At 38.0% G+C, this 12,900-nt stretch overlaps 1 protein-coding gene across 4 annotated transcripts in view; it reads right to left on the bottom strand.

The window, feature by feature from the left end:
• Positions 1–12,900, bottom strand: part of LOC117316908 (mesocentin-like) — a 68,492-nt gene that overhangs the window by 19,568 nt on the left and 36,024 nt on the right. For 3 of the 4 annotated variants that reach the window (XM_033871685.1, XM_033871686.1, XM_033871687.1), the window contains exons 2-4: positions 2,770–4,569; positions 1,702–2,415; positions 252–302 (exon numbers count right to left, since the gene is read on the bottom strand). In XM_033871685.1, the coding sequence (XP_033727576.1) occupies positions 252–302; positions 1,702–2,415; positions 2,770–4,569 (2,565 nt within the window). The remainder of the gene's footprint in view (positions 1–251; positions 303–1,701; positions 2,416–2,769; positions 4,570–12,900) is intronic. The other variant, XM_033871688.1, reaches the window with a different exon arrangement.

Here is a 12,900-nt window from a genome sequence, read left to right as displayed (position 1 = left end):
GTGACATGCAAACGTAAAATTTTGCGATAAAATTCCCAAAATAAAATGAACACAGGCCTAAGAACCAGAATGGCCTAACTATCATTTGCATTCATGAGTGAGACAGATTGTTAATATTCTGTACAGATTCTATAACATGCTTTGCACTTGTCAAGAATGTAAACTTATTCTGTAAATTTGGTGGAATATCATTAATATCAGATTTCAAAGACTAAAAATAGCATAAATGCACATACAGGAACAAATTTTACCTGTTGTGGTAACTTTAACTGCTGGATCTGATTTCATTCTTCTTCTATTTCCTGCAAATAAATAAAGTATACATAGATAAACATGTATGTCTATCAATACAGAATTCTGTGATCTAGCAAGATCAGATAAACAGCCTTCATACTTTTTTTATAATCAACACTGGCAGATGTCACAACCTTGACCTTGAAATAAGGTTCATCTTTCTAAATGTGATGTTGAGCCATTGTAGTCAGTCTGTGCAAGATCACATAAAGAACAACTAAATGTTTTTTTAATCTTTTTTTAAGGTAAACAGACTTTTTGACTTAGTGAGCAAATGTGGTAAGCAAGATCAGATAAAGAGACTTTGAACTATAGTCCAACCCAATTATGACAAATTTCTGGGGACCCCTCAAATGTTTTCGTACTATACGGGTTTCGAATTATGTGGGGTCCTATTTCAAATGTGCCACACCACGTATGCAGGAACAGCACATGTACACTTCGTACATGGTTGTATACACATGTTTCATGTTACACTTTTCTCACTAAAAATAAACAAAATTGGATGTTAATTTAATTAATTTAATATAAAAAATATAATATTCAAAACTTTGTACATTGTAAGTGCGTGGCGTTCAGTCTTTAGTTATTTACAGTTGGCCTACCAATGCACAATGGGCCTACAACGGCAACATAATGTCATATCACGATCGCGCTAATCACGTTTTGCAGCTGCGAAATAATCACTGACCAGTGTTTGTTTGACTCTTTCAGAGCTGACCTTACTTACAAATATATCCAGGTATAAGAGATTTTTGAAAACACAATCTTGAACGTCATTTTGATTTTGAATGAATGATTTCAACTTGTCAAGGCATTCGCGGGCCGCGCGATCTGTATCGCATGTGTTTCCGGGTCAGTACCATCATCATCTCTCTCGTGGAGCTCTAATCCTCAGGAATCTCGAGCTAATACCAAGGTATTCCTCAGCCATGATAACTTAAGCAAGGGAAGTCATGATTCTAATTACGGGGTGTTGTCATCCGGGTCCTACAGTTGTATACACTTTCTAAACAGCGCGTGGGTCGGTCCGAGACAAAGGTCATGAAAACTTACCTGTGTCACGTTTGGCTGGCTCTGACTTTGACACTTCGTATTATGTGGGTTTAAAACAACACAAACAGTGGTCAAGGGACCCTGGCATGTCTGTGTATTACCAGGGTTTTCGTCGTAACCGATTCGTATTAAGTGGGTAAACAATATAAGCACATTGTGCACAGTTTGCGGGGGATTTGATTTTCATTCAATTCGTATAAAGCGAGTTTTTGTATTATCAGAGTTTGTATTAAGTGGGTTGGACTATATTACATTGTCATAATTATGAGACAGACAGGAACAAAAGCATATTTTCCCTCCTCTATATATGCTAAAGAATTCTTTGTTATAAGTGACAAGAATTTTACATACGTGAGGCAAACATGGAAGCCTGGAATATCACATCTGTAGGATCCTGAACAGTCTCTGACGTCTCATCTGTGGAAGCTTGGACTGTCACATCAGTGGGAGCTTGGACTGTCACATCAGTGGGAGCTTGACCTGTCTTATCTGTGGGAGCTTGACCTGTCACATCTGTGGGAGCTTGACCTATCTCATCTGTGGCAGCTTGACCTGTCACATCTGTGGGAGCTTGACCTGTCACATCTGTGGGAGCTTGACCTGTCACATCTGTGGGAGCTTGACCTATCTTATCTGTGGGAGCTTGACCTGTCATATCTGTAGGATCCTGCACAGTCTCTGACGTCTCATCTGTGGGAGATTGACCTGTCACATATGTGGGAACTTGTCCTATCTCATCTGTGGAAGCTTGACCTGTCACATCTGTGGGAGCTTGACCTGTCTCATATGTGGGAGCTTGGGCCATCTCATCTGTGGAAGCTTGAACTGTCACATCTGTGGGAGCTTGACCTGTCACATCTGTGGGAGCTTGACCTATCTTATCTGTGGGAGCTTGACCTGTCATATCTGTAGGATCCTGCACAGTCTCTGATGTCTCATCTGTGGAAGCTTGACATGTCTCATCTGTGGGAGCTTGACCTATCTCATCTGTGGGAGCTTGACCTGTCTCATATGTGGGAGCTTGGGCAATCACATCTGTGGGAGTACCAGCCTTGCCATCGTCACCTACAACAAATGAATTCAGTAATTGTAGTAAGCTCGAGCAAGATCAGATAAAGAGGCTTTGAACTATTGCCCATACTGTAAACGTACTTATTTTAGCATATAATGCCAAATATAAATAGCTAAGTGCATTGATGAATTGGTGCACCCAAAATATATGCATTTGAGAACAACATACAGAAACAATTAGCGCCATGTTTTAAGTGCGAAATGCGCTAAAATATGTATGTTTACACTAGTACACTGTCATATGAGACAGACAGGTAAAAGCATATTTTTCCTCTGCTCTCTCTCTCTTTATATATACATGCTAAGGGAATACAATTATTTTTTCTTAGTGTCAAAAATTTTACATACGTGAGGCAAACATGGAAGCCTGGAATATCACATCTGTAGGATCCTGAACAGTCTCTGACGTCTCATCTGTGGAAGCTTGGACTGTCACATCAGTGGGAGCTTGGACCTTCACATCAGTGGGAGCTTGGACCTTCACATCTGTGGGAGCTTGGACCGTCATACCTTTTGTAGCTTGAATTGTTTCATATGTGAAAGCTTGAATTGTTTCATCTGTGAAAGCCTGAATTGTTTCATCTGTGAAAGCTTGAATTGTTTCATCTGTGGGAGCTTGACCTGTCACATCTATGGGAGCTTGACCTGTCACATCTGTGGAGGCTTGACCTGTCACATCTGTGGAGGCTTGAACTGTCACATCTGTGGGAGCTTGACATGTCACATCTATGGGAGCTTGACCTGTCGCATATGTGGGGACTTGACCTGTCACATTTGTTTGGACTTGAACTGTCACATCAGTGGGAGCTTGGACTTGAACTGTCTCATCAGTGGGAGCTTGGACTTGAACTGTCACATCAGTGGGAGCTTGGACTGTCACATCTGTGGGAGCTTGGACTGTCACATCTGTGGGAGCTTGACCTGTCTCATCTGTGGGAGTTTGACCTGTCACATCTGTGGGCACTTGACCTGTCACATCTGTGGGAGCTTGACCTGTCACATCTGTGGGAGCTTGACCTGTCTCATCTGAGGGAGTTTGACCTGTCTCATCTGTGGGCACTTGACCTGTCACATCTGTGGGAGCTTGACCTGTCACATCTGTGGGAGCTTGACCTGTCACATCTATGGGAGATTGACCTGTCACATCTGTGGAGGCTTGACCTGTCACATCTGTGGGAGCTTGACATGTTACATCTGTGGAGGCTTGAACTGTCACATCTGTGGGAGCTTGACCTGTCACATTTGTGGAGGCTTGACCTGTCACATCTGTGGGAGCTTGACCTGTCACATCTATGGGAGCTTGACATGTCACATCTATGGGAGCTTGACCTGTCACATATGTGGGGACTTGACCTGTCACATTTGTTTGGACTTGAACTGTCACATCAGTGGGAGCTTGGACTCGAACTGTCACATCAGTGGGAGCTTGGACTTGAACTGTCACATCAGTGGGAGCTTGGACTGTCACATCTGTGGGAGCTTGGACTGTCACATCTGTGGGAGCTTGACCTGTCTCATCTGTGGGAGCTTGACCTATCTCATCTGTGGGAGCTTGACCTGTCTCATCTGTGGGCACTTGACCTGTCACATCTGTGGGAGCTTGGACTGTCACATCTGTGGAGGCTTGACCTGTCACATCTGTGGGAGCTTGACCTGTCACATCTGTGGGAGCTTGACCTGTCACATCTGTGGGAGCTTGACCTATTTCATCTGTGGGAGCTTGACCTGTCTCATCTGTGGAGGCTTGAACTGTCACATCTGTGGAGGCTTGACCTGTCTCATCTGTGGGAGCTTGACCTGTCTCATCTGTGGGAGCTTGACCTGTCACATCTGTGGGAGCTTGACCTGTCACATCTGTGGGAGCTTGACCTATCTCATCTGTGGGAGCTTGACCTGTCTCATCTGTGGAGGCTTGAACTGTCACATCTGTGGAGGCTTGACCTGTCACATCTGTGGGAGCTTGACCTATCTCATCTGTGGGAGCTTGACCTATCTCATCTGTGGAGGCTTGAACTGTCACATCTGTGGGAGCTTGACCTATCTCATCTGTGGGAGCTTGACCTGTCTCATCTGTGGGAGCTTGACCTGTCACATCTGTGGGAGCTTGAACTGTCACATCTGTTGTGGTATGAGCATTGTCATCATCACCTACAACAAATCAATTCAGTTTCTAAATCTTGTGCAATATCTGTTAATTTGAGGTGCACAATGACTGATATGACTACTGCCCAACACAATAAATACCCTGGGACTGTAAGAATAAAATCAATATATATCTATTTTGATATATTTTTGTTCAATCAATGAATGTATCACTAATTAAGAGAATATCTGAATGTGGCACATTTTAACAACTTTAAAACTCTTATGAACGCTCGTCATTCTGAATGGTCATGCACTGCAACTGCATGATTATCTTTGTTACAACCACAAGTCAGAAAACTTTAACAAAATTTGATACTTTTTTTTATTCTAATGAAATTTCACTTGAAATTTGAACATTTAATTTTGCTTTATATTATATTTCGGTGTTCATTGAGATGTGAACTAAGTCATGTCTTCTTATTCAGATAATACTACATCTTTGTACATTGCTTAAAACTGAACATGCAAAGTCTGAAACAAATTTACAAGATTTTTGCTTTAAATCATGCAACAAAGGTTTGATACTTGTAAAATTGTGGCATTCAAGATCTTTGCTGTTAAGTTTTACAGACAAAATTAGAAAAACTACATTTCATATGATAGTTCTAGGCCAAATTAAAGGGCTTTTCAAGGTTGAGCAAATCATGAAAGGGCATAGAGATGACTTGTACATTGATCAAATATGTTGTAAATTTGGGCTTAACATAACTGACAGATTAAAACAAATAAAAATGAAATAAAAACAATGTAACAAGAACAATAAGTCAAACCTGCCTTAATCACCTCTCTATAAAAGTCACTTTGTTCTGTCAATGACAGATTGACTACAAAGACCATTATACAGATAAGTTTGACAAATGATAACATTTCATAAATAAATAAAGACTGTGTAAATTAAAGCAATTGTCAATTCAAATCTCTATTTATAGTCTTAGCAAGTACGGTTTACAAAACGTCAATAGCATCATATACCAAAGCGGAGCACACTAAATATGCAAGTACATGTACTGGGAAGTGGGTAAGTGGCGAAGACTGGGTGGCCTTATGGTGCTGACGAAACATACCAAAGTTCGGGTCTGTTTCAGTATCCTGAGTCTTGACTGAACAGATGTCAGCTATTTACAGTCAAACCTGCCTTAGCAACCACCTGAATTAAACAACTTCCTTTCATATGCGACCGTATTTTCCCTCCCAACGTTATTTACTATACTAGTGACCTGAATTAAGGGACTACCTGTCAGACGCGACTAACGACCATCATATCTGTGTCCCAAACGATGAAGAGCAACTTTTTTCAGCGACTTTTTTCAGTGACTTTCTGAGTTTAAAAATGGCAGCAGAAGCCATAATCAAAAAGAAACCGGACGAACTTGTCCGCTTTTGGCGATTAAAAAACACTTCAGAAATGCATGAAATGTCTTATTCTGCCTCATAAAATGTATTGAATTCATTATCTTTGCCCGGATAACACCCAAAAGCCAACGAAAGAACTTTACTTCTCAAAAAGGAGATGGGATATGGCCAAAAGACGTCCTAGCCATTCAGACAATTTTCACAAAATATTGATAGATAGAAGTACAAAAATTTGCTTGGGAAGTATGAAAAAGAGTGCATAATCAGTCAACTTACTGTTAAACTGAAATTTATGTTCTTTTTGAGACATTAGGACAGATATTTGCCAGTTGTAAACGTCTCCATCGTGATTAAGGAAATGCATTTATGTGACTAATAATCCATACGGACCAGGAATTAAGGAATTATTATTTTTTTTTTTTGAAATGTATCCTGCACTGGAATTAATCAAATTAGCCATTCAAACTCTTTGATTTGTTTTAGAGGTTTCTTACAGGTTTTATTATATCCACAATCTTAATTGATGACTGAGGAAATCCCTTTTCATATTTGTACTGATACTTGTAGCTGATACATTTTACATATGTGGCAGAATAATCATGAGCTTTCTTTTCGGGTCATTTTTTTTTTATTAACTCCCTTGGAAGGTTACATAGGACAGGTTTGACTGTATATAACTAGAACTAATTACACAACAAAGAATACTGTATGATGCACCTCTCACTAGTTGCTTTATAAGCACTATAAGCAAAACCAAGTCCCCCTTTATATTTTACTTATAATAGAGCAGTAAAAATCTTACAATACACTTAAATACTGATTTCAGTGATTTGTTCTGATAAACTGACAAAAAAGCAAGTAGCAACGTACAGTTCATTAAAACTCTCAACCTTCCCTGAGATATATGATAATGATACATAATATCAATGTAGGCCTATTATATAACAATTTCCTCTTTCTTTGGGTATTAACAACTAGGTGAGATTCACAATGTATAATAGATCTAGATCTATGTACACCAGTTGAACATCATCCAAAAGAGTAGTGTTAATTTGGATTCAGAAACAGTGTCAATCTGACAAAACAACATGCAATATCTGTTTCACCAGTTTTCAGTACCATTTTTTGTTGAGTTACAGAGCTCTAATTAAATTCAAATTTGCGACTGTTTTGGATTCTATGCACTTAATCATGTTATATTAAATTCTGTACTTGAACATTCAGAGACGTATGCTAGGTGAACCATTACAGCATTGTTCAACATAACAATTTCAACAATAAATTGTACACTGAAATAATCAATTTTCTATTGTTAATGCCTAATGTGGTTTTCTTATAGGTTGAGATTTTTTTCCACACCTCTAGGAAAATAATTCCGAAAATGGTGCGGAACATGTGACGTCAATACATCAATTAATTTTGCATATTGATTTGTGAAAAAGAAAATCAGTAAAATTGTACATTAAACATGTTTTAAACTAGAAACTAGTTTCAACAAGAGGCCAATGGCCATGTAGCTGGTGGGATTTTATATCATGTTGATAATACATTTCAGAATGGACAAGATGCAAAAACGTTCTTTATATGAATCATCCAAATCCAACTTTCCCAAATGTATGGAAAATATAAGACAGGTTGTTATTGTTTTTGAGGTTTGAATGATGAAAAATAATATCAAAAAAGTCAGCTTGTATTCATTGATTCACATGCAATGTTGATAAAAATTCTATCTCTAGAACATCTGAATTAGTGATTAATCACTTTGACAATCAATTAGGTTTTGATATATTCATTTATTGAAACAAACATTTCTGTTTACAAACTGCAGCTTTGTAAAACCATTTAATCAATAGAAGTCATTTTTTTATAAAAGCATGAGCAAGAGGTCATACCAAAACTGATACTAGTAATCTAATTCTTTTCCACCTGTCTAAATTCCAAGATTCTGATCATCCCCATCATTGCCATAGTACATGTGTGATGTCTCACTACTACCAATGATTGGGCCATGGACAAGCTCCATGTGTTGAGATAGATATTCTAAATACTGTAAAGTAATCTTAGAGGATCAAATGATCCTTGATATGTTTTGAAGAAAAGGCGCATGGAAGAAGGTGAATGGTTATGTTGTAACCCATCAACGAGAAGTCATGACAGTATGTGTATACTTATACATGTGTGAGAAATTTATACCCAAATCCTAAAGGACATCCATACATGGATCACAGATGGGAATAGGTACAGTATAATACATACACCACATAAATCTTTATTTTCTGTGACATATTAAACATTCAAATTAATATATATATAAGTTTACATCAATAAATCATAGGAATATTATTGAACAATAGGATAGGTTTTTTTTCACATCTAGGTAAGGTAAACACACTTTCAATTAATAGTTATCATGATGGGGGTATCATGTTGCATATTACTGAACAGATCCTCGACCCTCCTCACAACAGCCAGGTTTGGGCTGCTGATCTGTCATATAAATTTGATGCAGAGATTAGATAGCTGGTGGTTTCTCAGCCTTGAAGCCTGTCAGCATCCCACCTGTAGGGCCAAACCCCACATTGTCAAAACTACTAGGTCTAGCAGATGGCAGACCCTAGCCTAAAAAAAAAACAACAACATTGCACTGTGGACACTATTTTTAGCACAGCTCTACACATATATACAAGCATGTTGATGAGGACAAAATCAAAATTAAATCAATTACAGATTAACTGTTTATCACTCAAACCTCAAAACAATAGCGAACTGTCTTTTCCAAACGTGACAAGATTTGGAAAAGATGAGGTCAAACAGACCCTTTGATTTTGAGTTATCCTGCCCACAAGGCCTTAAATTCACCAGACATAAAAGCATAAGCGAGTGGGCTTTGCACACCAGCTAAAGATCAATTATAAGCATTGATGTCAATTATTTTTTAGTTTCATAGAATGGATACCAAGATCCTTTCTGAATATCTTGTGACATGATCATGAAATGCTCCCATAACATGTGTAAGTGTAAAATGTGTGCGAGAATATACAAAAATAAACGTTTATATTCCAGAATGGGAATTTATGGGTGGTATTTGCCTTTTTCCCCATACAAATATTACCTACATGAACATGTAATAGCATATAACATTGTATTGAAATTTTCTAGTTTTAGAGATGAACCTAGGCCTGGAGGAAGCACTGGGAGATACGAATGTACTAGTTTTTTCATATTTTCTACTAATTCTGAAATTTTCACCAATTTTACCAAAAAAGATCTAATTTAACCCAACCCAGTCCATTTTTTCAGCAACGTATCTAATTATGAATTTTCATGGCTAATTTTCGACGGTCAAAGCTAGTTCTGTGAATCATATCCAATTTAACATGACCACCGTCTAATTCTATCGAGCTATCTAGAAATCATGAACTTTACACTATTTATTTCATGACTATCTAAAAGTTTCTTACATCGACGAGATTTTCCCCGACAGTCTAGAAATGTCCGACAGGATCTATTTTTTTCTCCACTGACGCTTATTCTGCTCCTCGAATCTAGTATTGACGGAGCAATCCAGTTTTCGTGAAAATCGCCTAATATTAAACGTCATGACGAATATTGCGAGATTCGCCTCGGGCGGTTCTGTCGCGCGGCAATACCAGCACTGCCAGCCGTAGACTACTTTACCTGGACAGCAGCCATCCGTGACCATCGAGTCCCGCGGCTAGCCTCGACTTGGGAGCGCTCAGCCGTGAAGCGGTCCTACCATAATCACCTATACGGTGTCGGTACCAACTCGAATTAAGTGTTCAAGCTATAAATATGCGATACATACATGATAAGATACATACATAATGTATATCACATGATGTATATCTATATTTCTGATATCACATACGATCCATTCACTTTTTTTGCAGATTGTTCCAGTTAAATTTTCATTAAATGTGCTGCATGTACATCAATATCATAAGACACCTGTAAAAATAAAAGTATTACATTCACAATGCGACGATTACATATTTATTGTTATTCAATTGAGGCAAATTTTGTATCAATAAACGATTAAGTTGCGTACTTACCGTACGTTTAAATCTGTTTTTACCCCAGAATCATATATATATATACTGTTGTAAATTTTAAGCATAGGCAAACGTTAGCCAAGTTCCGTTGTGGTAATTTGAAATTGAAAATAGAGACAGGCCGGTATTCTCGTTCTCCCTTAGCATTACATGAGAGGAAATGTATTTTATGTCAGTCAGGATTAGTAGAAGACGAGCGCCATTTTTTAATTGACTGTGAGTTTTATTCAGATATTAGGCGAATTTTATTTAGTGAAGCAAGCAATTATTGTCCAAACTTTTTAGAATTAAACCCATATGAACAATTTCATTATCTTATGACAAGTGATGATCTTCAGCCTATTTTAGCTTCTTCACTCTATCTGATGTATCGCAGAAGATCCTGTTTTACCTATATTTAACAGAACTTTTTACTATATTGTGTCTCATAAGTCTGGATGTGAATATAATTTTAATGCAACTTGTAAAGGTTTTATGACTTCTACTGTATTTTATATATCTGTAATATTGACACGTGAATAAAATATTTTGTATTGTATTGTATTAATAAAAGAAAGAATATTGTATCGAAAACCTCTTGTCATCCACTTCACAAGGACACCTGGACAGTTGTTGATTACAAGGCCTGGGGCATTTCTAAATTGAACCTGCTGGTTGGCTTCCTGCCTTAGGCGAGAGCACAGGTAAATCCCCGCCCCCTTTTTGGGATGAACTATAAGCTGGTTCTGTATTTAACATGACAAGTATATCAGTCCTACAATATAAGACTTCGAAGGTACAAACGTTATCTTTTACGTTTATTGTTGGGTATCAACATTTTTGTTATTTGCTGAACCTCTAAGTACATCTTCTTTGGAACAGATGCCTGCATCAGAGACCTATATATCAACTATATACGTCCCTGGTTATATATAGAGGAATATTGTAATTACCAATGGGTTAACACTATCCGAGCTCTAATATATACAAGCTTACTAATAAGAAAATTTGAAACTGTATGTATCACATCGATGAGATTAGAGACTTGTGATATACAAGTCTCTGATGAGATATAGAAAAACAACTAAACCATAAATCCTATATAGTGTCTCCGATATTCTATAGATGTTTCTTACTGAATATTGAACTGTTTTTTATTATCCATACATTTATAATGACGCCGAGGGTATAATATGTATGCATTTCATGTAACATGTTGAAACCGACTTCTCTGTGCATATTTTGTTGTGTATAGTGTGACCAGTATAGTCATTATGAATCAAACATGAAATAGAAGATTTGTGAAAAAAAAAGATGTGTTGAACTATCATGTCTTACGTTTGACATAAAGAAAACAACTGTGTTATATAATAAAATCTTTCAATTCAATTCAATTCATTTATTACTTTAAACCTTACGGTTTATCAGTAGTATTATCAGCAAAGCGTCGTCGTTCCAAGCCGATGTTTTTAATTCAATTTGTGAAACACCTGATAATAATAATATGTTTATAATATGTACTTATGGGCCGTATGGCCTAAAGTCAATAAAGAATTTGAAATTTGATAAAACGTTTCGTGTTATTAAAGATATTCTTTCCTTACATATGATCAGTGATGATCCTATATAGCTTTATGGATTCGTACGTGCTAACTTCGGAATAACATATATTGATATCAGAGAATTTGAAATTGTGTTTTACAGCACGTTCTAGATATCGCCTGAATTAGCTGTTTTTGTTTTCACTCTTATCAGTTTCTATGTTTGCAATATGACTACACTATTGTATACTCCACACACCACTCATTCATTCGATATTACCGCTCAGAAATGTCATAACATCTGTATCGTCATTACATTGTATATTGATGCTGTCTATCTTTCGTTAAATTGCATTTTAAAAATAGTGAAGATAAAAAATTGTATGCTGTCATTTTCAGCATGCTTATAAGTCGTAAGGATTGAATTAAATAAACATTTTAAACAAAAACAAGACCGGTCTATAATCCTTTAATTAATTTGATCGCTGTATAGAAATCCAAGGTACCGCTACAAAAACTAAATTGTACGGGTTAATGCCGGGGGCTAAGATCTCGCAGCGGTTGCTATGACTACTCTGTGTGTCAAGCGACCGCGATCTACTACCTGTTCACCTGTCGACACGGGTGACCAACTCAGACTTTTTATCTATGTCAGTGGCGTAGGAAGTCGTCAAAAAGTGGGGGGGGGGGGCAATTTTTTTTTTTTTTTACGCACTAAACAAATCGTATGCCACCTCCGCAAAATTAGGCAATAATTATCATTTCAACATCCCATGATAATTTTGATAATTTATGTAGTACAAAATAAGTTATTTACGCAAATCAGGATATATCATTTATGGCAAAACATGAATCACCAGGCCCGGCCAGGATTTCCGAAAGGGCGGGGATCCAGTAATTTAGTAATAATGCCGATTTTTTTTTGCTTTTTTTTTTTTTACGAGGGGTCTGAGGGGCCGCCCAGCGGGTCCAGGGCAGCGCCCTGATAGGGGGTTCAAGGGGGTCCAAGCCCCCCGCGGAAAATGAATAAAGCACATTTTCAATGATTCGGGATCAGGCGCGGATCCAGGAGTTTCCGAAAGGGGGTCCAGTAATGAAGTGATCATGCGAGCGCCGTAGGCGCGAGACGATTTTTTTCCCCTTTTTGCGAGAGGTCTGGGGGCCGCCCAGCGGGTCCCAGGGTGGCGAAGCACCCCTGTGGATCTGCAATCGAAAGGGGGGGGGAGCAGTAATTTAGTGATAAAGCGAGCGCCGTAGGCGCGAGACGAATTTTTTCGGCATAGCCGTCTAATTTTCTTTTGGCCCCGGATATGACGCGACAGGTGGCGTTCTGGTCAAGATGAAGTATGTGATTGGTCAATGTAGCGGTCAATGCAAAATTCAGATAT

The sequence above is a fragment of the Pecten maximus genome, chromosome 18, assembly GCF_902652985.1.
Source record: "Pecten maximus chromosome 18, xPecMax1.1, whole genome shotgun sequence".
NCBI classification, from domain to species: domain Eukaryota; kingdom Metazoa; phylum Mollusca; class Bivalvia; order Pectinida; family Pectinidae; genus Pecten; species Pecten maximus.
The sequence above is the reverse complement of the archived record's forward strand: the minus strand, read 5'-3'. Positions and strand labels throughout refer to the sequence as shown.